We start from the raw sequence: 19,472 nt of genomic DNA, 5'->3' as shown, positions 1-19,472 counted from the left end.
TTACGGGGATAGGGTCTAGGTGGGATTGTGGTCGGTGCAGACTCGATGGGTCGAATGGCCTCCTTCTGTGGGGGAGCACTTCAGCAGTCACGGGCATTCAGCCTCTGATCTTCAGGTAAGCGTTCTCCAAGGCGGCCTTCACGACATACGACAGCGCAGAGTCGCTGAGCAGAAACTGATAGCCAAGTTCCGCACACATGAGGACGGCCTAAACCGGGATGTTGGATTTATGTCACATTATCAGTAACCCCCACAGCTTGCCTCCTGGACTTGCGGGCTATCCTGTCTGGAGACAATACACATCTCTTTAACCTGTGTTTAATGCTCCCTCCACCCACATTGTCTGTACCTTTAAGACCTGGTTGGCTGTAGAGATTCGCATTCTAATCAGTATTCTGTAACTTGATTTTGTGTCTCTGTGCCCTGTTTGAGAGCACATTTCCACTCCATCTGACGAAGGAGCAGCGCTCCGAAAGCTAATGGTATTTGCTACCAAATAAACCTGTTGGACTTTAACCTGGTGTTGTTAAAACTCTTACTGTACTCCTTCTGAACGCCTTCACGACACACGACGGCGCAGAGTCGCTGAGCCAGAAACTGATAGCCAAGTTCCGCACACACGAGGACGGCCTCAACCGGGATATTGGATTCATGTCACACTATTTGTAACCCCCACAGCCTGCCTGGACCTGCAGAGTTTCACTGGCTGTCTTGTCTGGAGACAATACACATCTTTTTAGCCTGTCTTGATGCTCTCTCCACTCACGTTGTTTTGTTTCTTAAAGACTTGATTAGTTGTAAGTATTCGCATTCCAACCATTATTCATGTAAATTGAGTCTGTGTCTTTATATGCTCTGTTTGTGAACAGAATTCCCACTCACCTGAAGAAGGGACTTGGAGCTCCGAAAGCTTGTGTGGCTTTTGCTACCAAATAAACCTGTTGGACTTTAACCTGGTGTTGTTAAACTTCTTACTCCTTCTGAACTGCAGGGATTCTATCATTCTATGAAGTGCTGGTAAATGGGATTAGGTGGTAGTTCAGGTGTTTCTAATGTCTCTGTGCGGAATCAATGGGCTGAAGGGCCTCTCCTGCACTGGTGAATTTATGGGGTAAACACAGTAAGAAGTTTAACAACACCAGGTTAAAGTCCAACAGGTTTATTTGGTAGCAAAAGCCACACAAGCTTTCGGAGCTCCAAGCCCCTTCTTCAGGTGAGTGGGAATTCTATTTATGGGATAGCAGGACCTCGAGGGGCCGAGCAGCCTACCCCTAACTCTGTCAATCATCTGTGATTGACAGGAGCCGTCCGCCCTCAAACTGAGGGACGTGAGGGCGGCTCCAAAAGCTCGCCCCCACCCCCGATCGGCGATTGGATGAGACGGCTGTCATTCAAGGCTAAGCCCGCCCTTCCCTTCGCTTGATAGGGCACGCGTCCTGTCAGTCAGGGGGAGGCGGGACACTATGCGGCAGCGTCTCCTCTGATTGGTCCCAGTTCGTGATTGACAGGGGGTGGGCCGGCGTCAATCTGAGGGACGAGAGGACGGCACGTCGCCACGTCGGAGCGATCGTAATCGGCGATAGGAGGAAGCAGCCGTCAATGAACACTAGACCCGCCCTTCCTTGATGCCGATTGGCCGGCCGTCCTGTCAATCGAGGCGGGACAATGTCAAGCTATGCCACCTCCCATTGGTTCAACCGTGATTGCCAGGAGCTGGTTGGGCGGCAGTGGCGGCCCCGATGGCCGATTGGACAACCCATCAGTCAATCATATCTAGACCCGCCCTAGCATGCGTCTGATTGGGTGGACGCCTTGTCAATCTACGAGAGGCGGGACACTATGCGATTGAGTCTCCTCCGATTGATTGCAATGATGATTGACAGCCGCCTGCCCTGCATCAAACTGAGGGGCGAGAGGGCGTCATGTCGATTTGCACCAATAGCAATTGTGATTGGATGGAATAACTGTCAATCAACACGACACGCGCCCTTCCTAGCAGCCGATTGGGTAACTCTCAGACATCCCGGGCGTTCATTGGGTGGTTGAGCTGTCGGTCAAACCTAATCCCACCTTCCTATGACGCGAACATGTTTTCGACCCATCGCGGATATGCCCAATCGCCGATTGGACAAGACAGCTGCCAATTAGAGCAGGCAGCCAATCGAAGCCGGTAACCCAGTCAAAGGGCGGCGCTCCCTTTGATTGGTGCGAACGCCCGTCAATCAAAGGGGGTGCGGCCTTCCGCCTGATTCTATTGGTGGCTGTTGTGACTGACAGTACGAAGCGGAGGCTGATTGGACTGCGTGTTCTGGGGAGGGCGGGACTCATTCTGAAAGCGTGCGCTTGCGCTGTGGGAGGGTCAGTGCTGAGGGAGCTCTAGCGGTTGCGCTGTGGGAGGGTCAGTGCTGAGGGAGCGCCGCACTGTCGGAGGAACTTCTTTATTTAAACACTGACCCATTATCTACCATTACAGGCTGGCCACTTCCTCACCCTTGCCCTGAATGTGGGGTATCCGGACCCTCCTGGGCCTCAGTGTCTTCGCCGCGTCGCGCCAGGTGGCTCGTGGCACGGGAGTGGGCACCTCGAGTGTGCACGGATTCCTCTGCCCCAACACCCAGTGGCGGCTCCTCCCGGGGAAAATGGACCCCAAGTGTTCGACCGCGGGCGACAACTCGGTCAAGTACCTCGGGTGAGTTATCCTGGCTCGGGGAAGTCTGGCAGGTTCAAGTATGTATGTTGTTAAATAAGTTCTTTGTGTCGGTCTTCACGGTGGAAGACACAAATAGTTTGCCGAATATTAGAGATCGAGAGTTGGTGGGAGGGGAGGTCCTTAATACAATTACTGTTACTAAGGAGGTGGTGCTTGGTAGACTAATAGGACTGAAAGTAGACAAGTCCCCGGGCCCGGATGGAATGCATCCCAGGGTACTGAAAGAAATGGCTGAGGTAATAGCAGATACGTTAGGAGTAATTTATCAAAATTCGCTGGACTCTGGGGTAGTGCCGGCTGACTGGAAAACAGCTACTGTTACGCCGCTGTTTAAAAAAGGAAGTAGACAAAAGGCGGGTAACTACAGGCCGGTTAGCTTAACGTCCGTAGTTGGGAAGATGCTAGAGTCCATTATTAAAGAGGAAATAACAGAGCACCTGAATAAGAATGGTTCGATCAAGCAGACGCAGCATGGATTCATGAAGGGAAAGTCGTGTTTGACGAATCTACTGGACTTTTATGAAGATGTCACTAGTGCGGTTGACAGAGGGGAACCGGTGGATGTGGTGTTTTTAGATTTCCAGAAGGCGTTCGATAAGGTGCCTCACAAAAGGTTGCTGCAGAAGATTGGGGTACACGGAGTTAGGGGTAAGGTGTTGGCGTGGATTGGGGATTGGCTATCTAACAGGAAGCAGAGAGTTGGGATAAATGGGTGCTTTTCTGGTTGGCAGTTGGTGACCAGTGGCGTGCCGCAGGGATCGGTGCTGGGGCCTCAATTGTTTACCATTTACATAGATGATCTGGAGGAGGGGACTGAATCTAGGGTATTCAAGTTTGCTGATGACACGAAGGTGAGTGGGAAAGCAAATTGCGTGGAGGACGCGGAAAGTCTGCAGAGAGATTTGGATAGGCTGAGCGAGTGGAAAGTATTGTTTCTTACGCACTGTATAGACAAAGCATACCGTGCATAGAGAAGGAAAGGCGAGGGTGCAGAATGTAGTGTTACAGTCATAGCTAGGGTGTGGAGAAAGATCAACTTATTGCGAGGTAGGTCCATTCAAAAGTCTGACGGCAGCAGGGAAGAAGCTGTTCTTGAGTCGGTTGGTACGTGACCTCAGACTTTTGTATCTTTTTCCCGATGGAAGAAGGTGGAAGAGAGAATGTCCGGGGTGCGTGGGGTCCTTAATTATGCTGGCTGCTTTTCCCCGAGGCAGCGGGAAGTGTAGACAGAGTCAGTGGATGGGAGGCTGGTTTGCGCGATGGACTGGGCTACATTCACGACCTTTTGTAGTTCCTTGCGGCCTTGGGCAGAGCTGGAGCCATACCAAGCTGTGATACATCCGGAAAGAATGCTTTCTATGGGGCATCTGTAAAAGTTGGTGAGAGTCGTAGCTGACATACCAAATTTCCTTAGTCTTCTGAGAAAGTAGAGGCATTGGTGGGGCTTTCTTAACCATAGTGTCAACATGGGGGGACCAGGACAGGTTGTTGGTGATCTGGACACCTAGAAACCTGTAGCTCTCGACCCTTTCTACTTGACCCCCATTGATGTAGACAGGGGCATGTTCTCCTTTACGCTTCCTGAAGTCGATGACAATCTCCTTTGTTTTGTTGACATTGAGGGAGAGATTATTGTTGCCACACCGGTTCACCAGATTCTCTATCTCATTCCTGTCCTCTGTCTCGTCATTGTTTGAGCTCCGACCCACTACGGTGGTGTCATCAGCAAAGTTGAAAATTGAGTTGGAGGGGAATTTGGCCGCACAGTCATAGGTGTATAAGGAGTATAGTAGGGGGCTGAGAACACAGCCTTGTGGGGCACCGGTGTTGAGGATGATCGTGGAGGAGGTTTTGTTGCCTATCCTTACTGACTGTGGTCTGTGAGTTAGGAAGTTCAGGATCCAGTTGCAGAGAGAGGAGTCAAGGCCCAGGCCACGTGTCCACTGTGCCGTCCCTATGTATGTTTATGTACGGATATATCCTCACCTCTGGAGTGGGGCGGGTGTTCGGAATCAATGAGGGTCAAACGCGAAGGCCTGTTTAATCCTTAACCTCGTGGGAGCAGGGATACAGGGCAGCACAGTGGTTAGCACTGCTGCCTCACAGCGCCAGGGACCTGGGTTCGATTCCCGGCTCGGGTCACTGTCTGTGCGGAGTTTGCACGTTCTCTCCGTGTCTGCATGGGTTTCCTCCGGGTGCTCCGGTTTCCTCCCACAGTTTGAAAGACGTGTTGGTTAGGGTGGATTGGCCGTGCTAAATTCTCCCTCAGTGTAACCCGAACAGGCGCCGGAGTGTGGCGACTGCGGGATTTTCACAGTAATTTCACTGCGGTGTAAGCCTACATTTATTTTTTATTCATTTGTGTGACATGGGCATCGCTGGCTGGGCCAGCATTTATTGCCCATCCCTAGTTGCCCGAGTGCAGTGGAGAGTCAATCACATTGCTGTGGCTCTGGAGTCACATGTAGGCCAGACCGGGGTAAGGACGGCAGATTTCCTTCCCTAAAGGACATTAGTGAACCAGATGGGTTTTTCCGACAATCAAAAGTTAAAATTTATTTATTAGCCACAAGGAGGCTTACATTAACACTGCAATGAGGTTACTGTGAAAATCCCCTAGTCGCCACACTCAGGCGCCTGTTCGGATACACTGAGGGAGAATTTAGCACGGCCAATGCACCCTAACCAGCACATCTTTCAGACTGTGGGAGGAAACCGGAGCACCCGGAGGAAACCCACACAGACACGGGGAGAACGTGCAGACTCCACACAGACAGTGACCTGAGCCGGGAATCGAACCCGGGTCCCTGGTGCTGTGAGGCAGCAGTGCTAACCCACTGAGCCACCATGGCATCAACAATGGTTTCATGGTCAACAGTAGATTGTTAATTCCAGATATGTTTTATTGAATTCAAATTCCACTGTCTGCCCTGGTGGGATTCGAACCCGGGTCCCCAGAACATTAGTTGAGTTTCTGGATTAATAGTCTAGTGATAATACCACTAGGCCATCACCTCCCTCTGAATAAACTAACTATACAGAGGGGAGTGAGAGATGTGTTGATTTTATACAGCTCCTATCAAAATATATCTGGAGTTACTGGGTTCAGTTCAGGGCCCCACACTGGAAGCTTATATTGACCTGTTATTGTCACATGTATTGGGATACAGTGAACAGTATTGTTTCTTGCGCGCTATACAAAGCATACCGTTCATAGAGAAGGAAAGGAGAGGGTGCAGAATGTAGTGTTACAGTCATAGCTAGGGTGTAGAGAAAGATCAACTTAATGCGAGGTAGGTCCATTCAAAAGTCTGACGGCAGCAGGGAAGAAGCTGTTCTTGAGTCGGTTGGTACGTGACCTCAGACTTTTGTATCTTTTTCTCGACGGAAGAAGGTGGAAGGGAGAATGTCCGGGGTGCGTGGGGTCCTTAATTATGCTGGCTGCTTTTCCCGAGGCAGCAGGAAGTGTAGACGGAGTCAATGGATGGGAGGCTGGTTTGCGTGATGGGACTGGGCTACATTCACAACCTTTTTGTAGTTCCTTGCGGTCTTGGGCAGAGCAGGAGCCCATACCAAGCTGTGATACAACCAGAAAGAATGCTTTCTATGGTGCATCTGTAAAAGTTGGTGCGAGTCGTAGCTTAGACATGCCGAATTTCCTTAGTCTTCTGAGAAAGTAGAGGTGTTGGTGGGGCTTTCTTAACTATAGTGTCGGCGTGGGGGGGACCAGGACAGGTTATTGGTGATCTGGACACCTAAAAACTTGAAGCTCTCGACCCTTTCTACTTCGTCCCCGTTGATGTAGACAGGGGCATGTTCTCCTTTACGCTTCCTGAAGTCGGTGACAATCTCCTTCGTTTTGTTGACATTGAGGGAGAGATTATTGTTGCCGCACCAGTTCACCAGATTCTCTACCTCATTCTTGTACTCTGTCTTGTCATTGTTTGAGATCCGACCCACTACGGTGATGAGTGCTGCCAGATTGATGGCTTATCTCCTCTCTATCATTGCAAGTGACTCTCTCTCTCTCCCTCTCTCACGCAGTCAGGAAGAGGCTCAAGCCATAGACCAGGAACTGTTCACCGAGTACAAGTTCAGCGTGGACCAGCTGATGGAGTTAGCAGGCCTAAGCTGTGCGTCGGCCATTGCCAAGGTAGGTGCCCTGGATCTTGGGCAGCTCTGGGTTGAATGTTATAGACCGCACTCCCTTTTTAGTTACCTCAAAAACCTCTCATCTACGGGCACCTGGTTCGGAGGGGTGGGGAAGGAGGAGGACCTCATCGTGAACCTACTCCTGGGCCTGGCCAGACTCGCCATCAACATAGATGGGTTCTTGATGAATAAGGGGGTCAGGGGTTATGGGGAAAAGGCAGGAGAATGGGGGATGAGAAAAATATCAGCCATGATTGAATGGCGGAGCAGACTCGACGGGCCGAGTGGCCTCATTCTGCTCCTATGTCTTATGGTGTGTCATATACGTTTTTCACCACCCTATTAATCTGTCTTTCCGCCTTCGGAGATCTGTGGACAAACACGCCAAGGTTCCATTGTCCTTTGGAACTTACCAGTTTCAGACTTTTCATAGTATCCTTCCTTGTCGAATTACTCCTTCTAAAGTGCAGCACCTCACACTTTTCAGGGTTAAATTCCATCTGCCACTTACCCGCCCGTTTGACCATCCCGTCTATATCTTCCTGTAACCCAAGACACTCAACCTCACTGTTAACCACCCAGCCAACCTTTATGTCACCGGCAAACTTACTGATCCTAACCCCCCCCCCCCCACATAATCATCTATTTACATAAATGATGAACAAAAGGGGGCCCAGCACCGATCCCTGTGGTACGCCACTGCTCACTGGCCTCCAGTCACTCAAGCAGCAGTCTGTCCCCGCCCTCTGCCTCCCACCGCTAAGCCAATAATGAATAGATAAACATTGATGAGGGAAACAGCCCCTTCAGAGAGGTAACAAAGGGAAACTTATCTAACTGCAGGAAGGATTTGGAGAGAAGTGCAGAAGAGGTTTACCGGGATGCTGCCTGGATTAGGACAATAAGGAGAGGCTGGACAAACTGGGATTGTGTTCTCTGGAGCGGCGGAGGCTGAGGGGAGACCTGGTAGAAGTCTATAAAATTGTGAGAGGCGCAGACAGGGGGTGACAGTCATAATCTTTGTCCCAGAGTTAGAATGCCTAATACTAGGGGGCACGCACTGAAGGTGAGGGGGGGAAAGTTCAGAGGAGATGTGAGGGGCAAGTTGTTTTTACACAGAGAGGGGTAGGGTGTCTGGAATGCACTGCCAGGGGTGGCGGTGGAGGCAGATACGATAGGGGGTGTTTAAGGGGCTTTCAGATGGGCACATGAATAAGCAAAGAGTAGAGGGATAGGGAGCAAGGGCAGGCAGAAGGAATTAGTTTAATTTGGCGTCACGTTCAGCACAGTATCGAGGGCCGAAGGGCCTGTTCCTGTACTGTACTATGTTCAAAATTAAAATGTTGCTTCTGGGGCTAAAGAAGCGCTCCAGCCCCCTTGCTGCCCACTGGTCACGCAAGGTCTCAAGCGTACCAGCGGTCACCTCTCTACGGACAAGTGAGCACTGACGTAATGGCGGAATAGCGTAGACAGTCAGGCCAGACCACCCGATCCACCCCTCTCCGTACCGGGTGACCACAGATCAGGAGCATGGGGCTGAAGTTCAGGAGCAGCCCACTGTACACTATCTTTTATACGCTGTACCCAAGAGCGGTCTCTCTTTATATGGGCTCAAGATACCCACCCCGATGCTTTCCCCTGGACCTCAATTCATTACGTTTACACGTTCTCCCCGTGTCTGCGTGGGTTTCCTCCGGGTGCTCCTGTTTCCTCCCACAGTCTGAAAGACATGTAGGTCAGGGTGCATTGGCTGTGCTAAATTCTCCCTCAGTGCAACCCGAACAGGCGCCGGAGTGTGGCCTGATATAGACCACATAGGAAGATATAGACGGGATGGTCAAATGTGTGGATAAGTGGCAGATGGAATTTAACCCTGAAAAGTGTGAGGTGCTGCACTTTAGAAGGAGTAATTCGACAAGGAAGGATACTATGAAAAGTCTGGCACTGGTAAGTTCCAAAGGACAAAGGGACCTTGGCGTGTTTGTCCACAGATCTCCGAAGGCGGAAAGGCAGGTTCGTAGGGTGGTGAAAAACGCATATGACACACCATAAGACATAGGAGCAGAATGAGGCCACTCGGCCCATCGAGTCTGCTCCGCCATTCAATCATGGCTGATATTTTTCTCATCCCCATTCTCCTACCTTTTCCCCATAACCCCTGATCCCCTTATTAATCAAGAACCCATCTATCTCTGTCTTAAAGACACTCAATGACCCGGCCTCCACAGCCTTCTGCGGCAAAGAGTTCCACAGATTCACCACTCTCTGGCTGAAGAAATTCCTTCTCATCTCTGTTTTAAAGGATTTTCACAGTAACTTCATTGCAGTGTTATCATAGCATCCCTACAGTGCAGAAGGAGGCCATTGGGTCTCCACCGACCAGAATCCCACCCTGGCCCAATACCCGTAACCCCACACATTTACCCCGCTAATCCCTCTAACCTACACATCCCAGGACACCTAACCTACATGTCTTTCAGACTGTGGGAGGAAATGGGAACACCCGGAGGAAACCCACGCAGACACGGGGAGAACGTGCAGACTCCGCCATCTATCTCCGTCTTAAAGACACTCAATGACCCGGCCTCCACAGCCTTCTGCAAAGAGTTCCACAGATTCACCACTCTCTGGCTGAAGAAATTCCTCCTCATCTCGGTTTTAAAGGATCGTCCCTTTAGCCTGAGGATGTGCCGCCTGGTTCTAGTTCTTCCTACCAGTGGAAACATCCTCTCCACGTCCACTCTATCCAGGCCTCGCAGTATCCTGTAAGTTTCAATAAGATCCCCTCCCCTCATCCTTCTAAACTCCAACGAGTACAGACCCAGAGTCCTCAACCGTTCCTCATACGACAAGCTCTTCATTCCCGGGATCGATCTTGTGAACCTCGCTTTCATCAGTCGGGGTATTGATTACAAAATCAGAGAGGTTGCGTTGGGAGTTGTATAGAACTTTGGTGAGGCCACAGCTGGAGCACTGTGTGCAGTTCTGGTCGCCACATATTAGGAAGGACGTGGAACCAAAACTGCTGATAGCCGCAGAGAATATGATTTTTAAAAAAAATTCTTAAGGATACACTAACGTCCCACTAATCCGTTCTCCATCTGTCTTTCAGGTCTACCCTCTATCGTCACTTCGGAAAAAATCTCCCACCGTGTTGGTGTTGTGTGGACCCGGGAATAATGGCGGAGATGGACTGGTGTGTGCGCGGCACCTCAAACTCTTTGTAAGTTCACGCATACTCTGCAGACAGGTACAGCACGGGGTTAGATACAGAGTAAAGCTCCCTCTACACTGTCCCCCTCATCAAACACTCCCAGGACAGGTACAGCACGGGGTTAGATACAGAGTAAAGCTCCCTCTACACTGTCCCCCATCAAACACTCCCAGGACAGGTACAGCACGGGGTTAGATACAGAGTAAAGCTCCCTCTACACTGTCCCCCTCATCAAACACTCAGGACAGGTACAGCACGGGGTTAGATACAGAGTAAAGCTCCCTCTACACTATCCCCCATCAAACACTCCCAGGACAAGTACAGCATGGGGTTAGATACAGAGTAAAGCTCCCTCTACACTGTCCCCATCAAACACTCCCAGGACAGGTACAGCATGGGGTTAGATACAGAGTAAAGCTCCCTTTACACTGTCCCCCATCAAACACTCCCAGGACAGGTACAGCACAGGGTTAGATACAGAGTAAAGCTCCCTCTGCACTGTCCCCCCATCAAACACTCCCAGGACAGGTACAGCACGGGGTTAGATACAGAGTAAAGCTCCCTCTACACTGTCCCCCTCATCAAACACTCCCAGGACAGGTACAGCACAGGGTTAGATACAGAGTAAAGCTCCCTCTGCACTGTCCCCCATCAAACACTCCCAGGACAGATACAGCACAGGGTTAGATACAGAGTAAAGCTCCCTCTACACTGTCCCACATCAAACACTCCCAGCTCAGTTACAGCACGGGGTTAGATACAGAGTAAAGCTCCCTCTACACTGTCCCCCATCAAACACTCCAAGGATAGGTACAGGATGGGGTTAGACACAAAGGTGGGGGGGGGTACAGAATTGCCGATACCACGCCCAGGCCTGAACGGGTTGAGGACGGGGTCGCACAGACGAGGCTTGTAATCCCTCGAGTGTGGGAGATTGGGGTGATCCAATCGAGATGGGGGGATGGGTGAAAACGGTTAAAGGATTGGTTAGAGAGAGCCATTCTGACTCTGTCTGGGTTGTTGTACCTTGATCCCCCCCCCCCCCCTCCTCTCTCTCGCCCCCCCCTCTCCGTCCCCCCTCTCCGTCCCCCCTCTCCGTCCCCCCTCTCCGTCCCCCCTCTCCGTCCCCCCTCTCCGTCCCCCCTCTCCGTCCCCCCTCTCCGTCCCCCCTCTCCGTCCCCCCTCTCCGTCCCCCCTCTCCGTCCCCCCTCTCCGTCCCCCCTCTCCGTCCCCCCTCTCCGTCCCCCCTCTCCGTCCCCCCTCTCCGTCCCCCCTCTCCGTCCCCCCTCTCCGTCCCCCCTCTCCGTCCCCCCTCTCCGTCCCCCCTCTCCGTCCCCCCTCTCCGTCCCCCCTCTCCGTCCCCCCTCTCCGTCCCCCCTCTCCGTCCCCCCTCTCCGTCCCCCCTCTCCGTCCCCCCTCTCCGTCCCCCCTCTCCGCTGACGATCTCCTCTCTTCCTCTCTCAGGGCTATGAACCCAGCATCTTCTACCCGAAACGCCCAAGCAAACCCCTCTTCGAGGCTCTCACCACCCAGTGCCAGAAGATGGACATCCCCTTCTTGACGGAGTTCCCGTCGGAGGTAAGGAACTGTGTGCGCGGGGGTGTGTGCGCGCGCGCGCGGGGGGGTGGCTACCAGAGCAGGTCAGAGGCTGGGAATCCTGCGGAGAGGAACTCACCTCCCGACTCCCCAAAGCCCATCCTCCCTCTACAAGGCACATGTCAGGAGTGTGATGGAACACTCCCCACGTGCCTGGATGGGTGCCCCTACACCCCCCCTCACTATCTCTGTAACCTCCTCCAGCCTCTTTACCCCCTCCCTATCTCTAAGTCCCCTCCCTATCTCTGTAACCTCCTCCAGCCCCTACACCCCCTCCCTATCTCTGTAACCTCCTCCAGCCCCTACACCCCCTCCCTATCTCTGTAACCTCCTCCAGCCCCTACACCCCCTCCCTATCTCTGTAACCCCCTCCAGCCCCTACACCCCCTCCCTATCTCTGTAACCTCCTCCAGCCCCTACACCCCCTCCCTATCTCTGTAACCTCCTCCAGCCCCTACACCCCCTCCCTATCTCTGTAACCTCCTCCAGCCTCTACACCCCCTCCCTATCTCTGTAACCTCCTCCAGCCCCTACACCCCCTCCCTATCTCTGTAACCTCCTCCAGCCCCTACACCCCCTCCCTATCTCTGTAACCTCCTCCAGCCTCTTTACCCCCTCCCTATCTCTGTAACCTCTGTAATCGTTGTGGGTGGAGATAAGGAATAGTAAGGGGAGAAAGTCACTGGTGGACATGGTCTACAGGCCCCCAAATAATAACTTTGAGGTGGGTCGGGCTCTAAACAAGCAAATAATGGATGTGTGCAAAAACAGAACAGCACTAATCATGGGGGATTTTAACCTGCATATTGATTGGTTGACTCAAGTCGGACGCGGTGGACTTGAGGAAGAGTTCTTAGAATGCTGTCGGGATAGTTTCCTCGAACAGTATGTTACAGAATCTACGAGGGAGCGAGCTATCTTGGATCTGGTCCTGTGTAATGAGACAGGTAAAATTAATGATCTTCTTGTGAGGGATCCTCTTGGGAATGAGTGATCACAATATGGTTGAATTTCTAATACAAATGGAGGGAGAGAAAGTAGGGTCCCAAACCAGTGTCCTCTGCTTGAACAGAGGGGAGTACGATAGGATGAGGGCAGAATTGGCTAATGTAGACTGGGAGCGCAGACTAGTTGGTCGGACAGCTGAGCAACAGTGGCGGATTTTTAAGGAGATTTTTCTCAGTACTCAGCAAAAATATATTCCTGTGATAAAGAAGGAATGTAAGAAAAGGGATAACCAGCCGTGGATAACTAAGGAAATAAAGGAGAGTATTAAATTAAAAACCGATGCGAAAAGAGTGGCCAAAACTAGTGGGGAATTAGAAGATTGGGAAAGCTTTAAAAAAACAACAAAGAACTACAAAGAAAGCGATAAAGAAAGGAAAGATAGATTATGAAACTAAACTAGCACAAAAACTGGATTAACACTAGAGATACAAGGTACAGAATAACTGGATTAATATCAGAGATAAATTATAAGAAGACACTGGACAGACTGGGACTTTTTTCTCTGGAGCGTAGGAGGCTGAGGGGTGATCTTATAGAGGTCTATAAAATAATGAGGGGCACAGATCAGCTAGATAGTCAATATCTTTTCCCAAAGGTAAGGGAGTCTAAAACTAGAGGGCATAGGTTTCAGGTGAGAGGGGAGAGATACAAAAGGGTCCAGAGGGGCAATTTTTTCACACAGAGGGCGGTGAGTGTCTGGAACAAGCTGCCAGAGGCAGTAGTAGAGGCGGGTACAATTTTGTCTTTAAGAAGTATTTAGATAGTTACATGGGTAAGATGGGTATAGAGGGATATGGGCCAAATGCGGGCAATTGGGATTAGTTTAGGGTTTTTAAAAAAAAAGGGCGGCATCAAGAAGTTGGGCCGAAGGGCCTGTTTCCCTGCTGTAAACCTCTATGACTGTAAAATATAAAAACTGATAGTAAAACTTTTTACAAATATGTAAAAAGGAAAAGAGTTGCTAAAGTAAATGTTGGATCCTTAGAAGAGGAGAAGGGGGATTTAATAATGGGAAACGAGGAAATGGCCGAGGCCTTAAACAAGTTTTTTGTGTCAGTCTTCACGGTAGAGGACACAAATAGCTTACCGAAAATTGATGGTCGTGGGACTGTAGGGGGTGAGGTCCTTAAAACGATTACTATTACTAAAGAGGGAGTGCTTGGTAGGCTAATGGGACTAAAGGTAGACAAGTCCCTGGGCCCGGATGGAATGCATCCCAGGGTACTGAAAGAAATGGCAGAAGTAATAGCGGAGGCATTGGTTGTAATTTATCAAAATTCGCTGGACTCTGGGGAAGTGCCGGCTGATTGGAAAATAGCTAATGTGACGCCACTGTTTAAAAAAGAAGGTAGACAAAAGGCGGGTAACTACAGGCCGGTTAGCTTAACATCCGTAGTTGGGAAATTGCTGGAATCCATCATTAAAGAAGAAATAGCAGGACACCTGGAAAAAAATGGTTCGATTAAGCAGACGCAGCATGGATTCATGAAGGGAAAGTCGTGTTTGACGAATTTACTGGATTTTTATGAAGATGAAACGAGTGCGGTTGACAGAGCGGAACCGGTGGATGTGGTGTTTTTGGATTTCCAGAAGGCGTTCGATAAGGTGCCTCACAAAAGGTTGTTGCAGAAGATAAGGGTACACGGAGTTGGGGGTAAAGTGTTAGCGTGGATTGAGGATTGGCTATCCAACAGGAAGCAGAGAGTTGGAATAAATGGGTGCTTTTCTGGTTGGCAGTTGGTGACTAGTGGCGTGCCGCAGGGATCGGTGCTGGGGCCTCAACTGTTTACCATTTACATAGATGATCTGGAGGAGGGGACTGAGTGTAGGGTAACAAAGTTTGCGGATGACACGAAGATGAGTGGGAAAGCGAATTGCGTGGAGGATGCGGAAAGTCCGCAGAGAGATTTGGATAGGCTGAGCGAGTGGGCGAGGATCTGGCAGATGGAATATAACGTTGACAAGTGTGAGGTTATCCACTTTGGAAGGAATAATAGTAAAATGGACTATTATTTAGATGGTGAAAAATTACAACATGCTGCTGTGCAGAGGGACCTGGGGGTCCTTGTGCATGAATCACAAAAACTCAGTCTGCAGGTGCAGCAGGTGATCAAGAAGGCAAATGGAATGTTGGCCTTTATCGCGAGAGGGATGGAGTATAGAAGCAGGGAGGTCTTGCTGCAACTGTACAAGGCACTGGTGAGGCCGCAACTGGAGTACTGTGTGCAGTTTTGGTCCCCTTATTTGCGGAAGGATGTTATTGGCCTTGGAGGGAGTACAGAGAAGGTTCACCAGGGGTTGATACCGGAGATGAGGGGGTTAGCTTGTGAGGAGAGATTGAGTAGATTGGGCCTGTACTCGTTGGAGTTTAGAAGGCTGAGGGGAGATCTTATAGAGACATATAAGATAATGAAGGGGCTAGACAGGGTAGAGGCAGAGAGATTCTTTCCACTTAGAAAGGAAACGAGAACTAGAGGACACAGCCTCAAAATAAGGGGAGTCAGTTTAGGACAGAGTTGAGGAGGAACTTCTTCTCTCAGAGGGTAGTGAATCTCTGGAATTCTCTGCCCATTGAAGCAGTGGAGGCTACCTCGTTAAATGTGTTTAAATCACAGGTAGGTAGATTTCTGATCAATAAGGGAATTAAGGGTTATGGGGAGCGGGCGGATAAGTGGAACTAAACCACTATCAGATCAGCCATGATCTTATTGAATGGCGGGGCAGGCTCGAGGGCCGAGATAGCCTACTCCTGCTCCTATTTCTTATGTTCTTAACCCCCTCCAGCCCCTACACCCCCTCCCTATCTCTGTAATCTCCTCCACCCCTACGCCCCCTCCCTATTTCTGTAACCTACTCCAAACGCTACACCCCCTCCCTATCTCTGTAACCTACTACAGCCCCTACATCCCCTCCCTATCTCTGTAACCTCCTCCAGTCCCTACACCCTCTCCCTATCTCTGTAACCTACTCCAGCCCCTACACCCCCTCCCTATCTCTGTAACCTACTCCAGCCCCCTACAACCCCACCCTATCTCTGTAACCCCCTCCAACCCCTACACCCCCTCCCTATCTCTGTAACTTCCTCCAGTCCTTACACCCTCTCCCTATCTCTGTAACCTCCTCCAGCCCCTACACCCCGCTCCCTATCTCTGTAACCTCCTCCAGCCCCTACACCCCCTCCCCATCTCTGTAACCTCCTCCTGCCCCCTACAATCCCTCCCTATCTCTGTAACCTCCTCCATGCCCTACAATGCCCTCCCTATCTCTGTAACCTCCCCAGCCCCCTAAAACCGCTCCCTATCTCTGTAACCTCCTCCAGCCCCAACACCCCCCTCCCTATCTCTGTAAACTCCTCCAGCCCCCTACAACCCCCTCCCTATCTCTGTAACCTCCTCCAACCCTCTGAGATCTCTGCGCTCCTCCAATTCCGGCCTCTTGAGCATCCCCCGATTCCCATCGCTCCGCCATTGGCGGCCGTGCCTTCAGCTGCCTGGGGGGCCCTGAGCTCCGGGATTTTGGTTGGTTGATTCCAATATGTTTCTACGTGGCTTGATGTTGGATATTTGTTTGCTGGTCGCTGTGGGGGTCTTGGGTGTTAAAGAGGCAAATTTTTGTCTAACGTCACTCTTTCTCCCACGCCCCCCCTCCCCCTGCCCACAGCCCCTCTTCATTGACGAGGTCTATAACCTGATTGTCGACGCCATATTTGGCTTCAGTTTCAAGGGGCAGGTCCGTGAGCCCTTTGCCGCCGTGCTGGGCACATTGGAGGGCGTGACCGTACCCATCGCCAGCGTGGACATCCCCTCAGGTGAGTGAGGAGGTGGTACCTGGGCGGGGTTGGGGGTTGGTTACCCGTCGCTGTGGGCGCGTCACGGGATCGCACGGGAGCATCGATTACAAAACCGAGGAAGCGACCTTCCTCGTGGGGTGCCACAGTGGTTACCACTGCTGCCTCACGGTGCCAGGGAACCCGGTTCGATTCCTGGCTTGGGTCACCCAGGGCAGTGTGGGTGTGTCGCTGCGAGCAGGGTGTCCAGGGCAGTCTGGGTGTGTCGCTGCGAGCAGGGTGTCCAGGGCAGTCTGGGTGTGTCGCTGCGAGCAGGGTGTCCAGGGCAGTCTGGGTGTGTCGCTGCGAGCAGGGTGTCCAGGGCAGTCTGGGTGTGTCGCTGCGAGCAGGGTGTCCAGGGCAGTCTGGGTGTGTCGCTGCGAGCAGGGTGTCCAGGGCAGTGTGGCTGCGTCGCTGCGAGCAGGGTGTCCAGGGCAGTGTGGGTGTGTCGCTGTGAGCAGGGTGTCCAGGGCAGTGTGGGTGCGTCGCTGCGAGCAGGGTGTCCAGGGCAGTCTGGGTGTGTCGCTGCGAGCAGGGTGTCCAGGGCAGTGTGGGTGTGTCGCTGCGAGCAGGGTGTCCAGGGCAGTGAGGCTGCGTCGCTGCGAGCAGGGTGTCCAGGGCAGTGTGGCTGCGTCGCTGCGAGCAGGGTGTCCAGGGCTGTGAGGCTGCGTCGCTGCGAGCAGGGTGTCCAGGGAAGTGAGGCTGCGTCGCTGCGAGCAGGGTGTCCAGGGCTGTGTGGGTGTGTCGCTGCGAGCAGGGTGTCCAGGGCTGTGTGGCTGCGTCGCTGCGAGCAGGGTGTCCAGGGCAGTCTGGGTGTGTCGCTGCGAGCAGGGTGTCCAGGGCAGTGAGGCTGCATCGCTGCGAGCAGGGTGTCCAGGGAAGTGTCGCTGCGAGCAGGGTGTCCAGGGCTGTGAGGCTGCGTCGCTGCGAGCAGGGTGTCCAGGGCAGTCTGGGTGTGTCGCTGCGAGCAGGGTGTCCACAGCATTGTTCATCCGGGTTTTGATCATTCATTCTCCTCCTCACTGTGACTCTCTCTCCCCCCCCCTCTCTGCGCCAGGATGGGACGTGGAGAAGGGTGGTCCTGGGGGGATCCAGCCCGACCTGCTCATCTCGCTGACCGCCCCAAAGAAAGCCGCCGCCCACTTCCACGGGCGTTACCATTACCTGGGCGGCCGCTTTGTACCCGCGGCGCTGGAGAGGAAGTACGGTCTGAACCTTCCTGAGTACCCCGGCACAGAGTGCGTCCGCCAGCTGCTCTGATACCCCCACACAGACAGGGGGCAGCAACACCTGACAGCCGATTGGAGGATTCATCCCTTCCCAGTCTGAGCTGGGATTGTACAGTGGCCTGATCTCTCTCTCTCTTTCTGTCTCTTTCCCTCTCTCCCTGCCCCAGGGAATGCTACTGTGTGGGATGTTTTTATCTCTGGGTGTTTAAGAGTTGTGTTTGATTGGAACGAGACCCTGGCAAACAGCCGGAATGGTTAAGTTTGCTCGTGTCGCCCGGAATGTCACCGGCTTCCTGCTTTTTAATAGTATCGGGGGGACAGCTGCTGTGAACGGGAGCTGTCTGGACACAGAGTTCCTGCACTGGAGCAGGTCTGAATTAACTGGCTGCACGCTACAATAAAGAGTGAGTGATGTGGATATTGTGTTTGGGGACCATTCATTCTTCCCTCCCTGCTAGCCCAGGAACCTGACCCTTCGCAGAGAGCGGGCAGTTTACCTCCACTGGCACCAACTGCCCTCCAACAATGTGATAATCCCAGACTGGTTACAGTGCAGGATAACCATTCGGCCCATTGTGCCTGTCATAGAATCCCGAGAGTGCAGAAGGAGGCCATTCGGCCCATTGTGCCTGTCATAGAATCCCGAGAGTGCAGAAGGAGGCCATTCGGCCCATCGTGCCTGCACCGACCACAATCCGTCACACAAACCAGCCTCCCATCCACTGACTCTGTCTACACTTCCCGCTGCCTCGGGGAAAAGCAGCCAGCATAATCAAGGACCCCACGCACCCCGGACATTCTCTCTTCCACCTTCTTCCATCGGGAAAAAGATACAAAAGTCTGAGGTCACGCACCAACCGACTCAAGAACAGCTTCTTCCCTGCTGCTGTCAGACTTTTGAATGGACCTACCTCGCATTAAGTTGATCTTTCTTTACACCCTAGCTATGACTGTAACACTACATTCTGCACTCTCTCCTTTCCTTCTCTATGAACGGTATGCTCTGCCTGTACAGCGCGCAAGAAACAATACTTTTCACTGTATCCCAATACATGTGACAATAATAAATCAAATTAAAAATCCCACCCAGACCCTATTCCCATAACCCCATGTATTTACCCTTCTAATCCCCTAACACTAAGGGGCAATTTAGCACGGCCAATCCACCCTAACCCGCACATCTTTCGGACTGTGGGAGGAAACCGGAGCACCCGGAGGAAACCCACACAGACACGGGGAGAACATGCAGACTCCGCACAGACAGTGACCCGAGCCGGGAATCGAACCTGGGTCCCTTGGCCCTGTGAGGCAGCAGTGCTAACCACTCTGCCACCATGTTCCTTGGCTTGCTGGATGAACAACTTGCCTCATATAAACTCGAAGCAGGAGGAGGCCATTCGGCCCTTCCAACCTGCTCCACCATTCATAACGATCACGGCTGATCATCGAATTCAATATCCTGATTCCCCCCCTTTCCCCCATATCCCTCGATCCCTTTCGCCCCAAGAGCGAAATCAAATTCCTCCTTGAAATCACACAACGTTTTGGCCTCAACTACTTTCTGTGGGAGTGAATTCCACACATTCACCACCCTCTGGGTGAAGAGATTTCTCCTCGCCTCAGTCCCCATGCTCCTCCCTCCCCTAACCTCCCCGTACCCCGCACATTTTGAATAACGATCCCATTCCCTTTCCAAAGCCTCGACTGACCCTGCCTCCACCGCGCTCTCGGACAGCG

General features: G+C 52.1%; 1 protein-coding gene across 1 annotated transcript; it reads left to right on the top strand.

The window, feature by feature from the left end:
- The first annotated feature begins 2,326 nt into the window (after nt 1–2,326).
- naxe (NAD(P)HX epimerase) lies at nt 2,327–18,830 on the top strand. The gene is made up of 6 exons (XM_078205295.1): nt 2,327–2,689; nt 6,755–6,863; nt 9,975–10,085; nt 11,541–11,654; nt 16,341–16,488; nt 17,564–18,830. Exons 1-6 carry the CDS (start codon nt 2,502–2,504, stop codon nt 17,764–17,766), a joined length of 873 nt encoding a protein of 290 aa, XP_078061421.1. The 5' UTR covers nt 2,327–2,501; the 3' UTR covers nt 17,767–18,830.
- The last annotated feature ends 642 nt before the right edge of the window (nt 18,831–19,472 follow it).

This window comes from Mustelus asterias, unplaced genomic scaffold (genome assembly GCF_964213995.1).
Source record: "Mustelus asterias unplaced genomic scaffold, sMusAst1.hap1.1 HAP1_SCAFFOLD_655, whole genome shotgun sequence".
NCBI lineage: Eukaryota > Metazoa > Chordata > Chondrichthyes > Carcharhiniformes > Triakidae > Mustelus > Mustelus asterias.
This window is presented reverse-complemented; position numbering and strand designations above follow the sequence as displayed.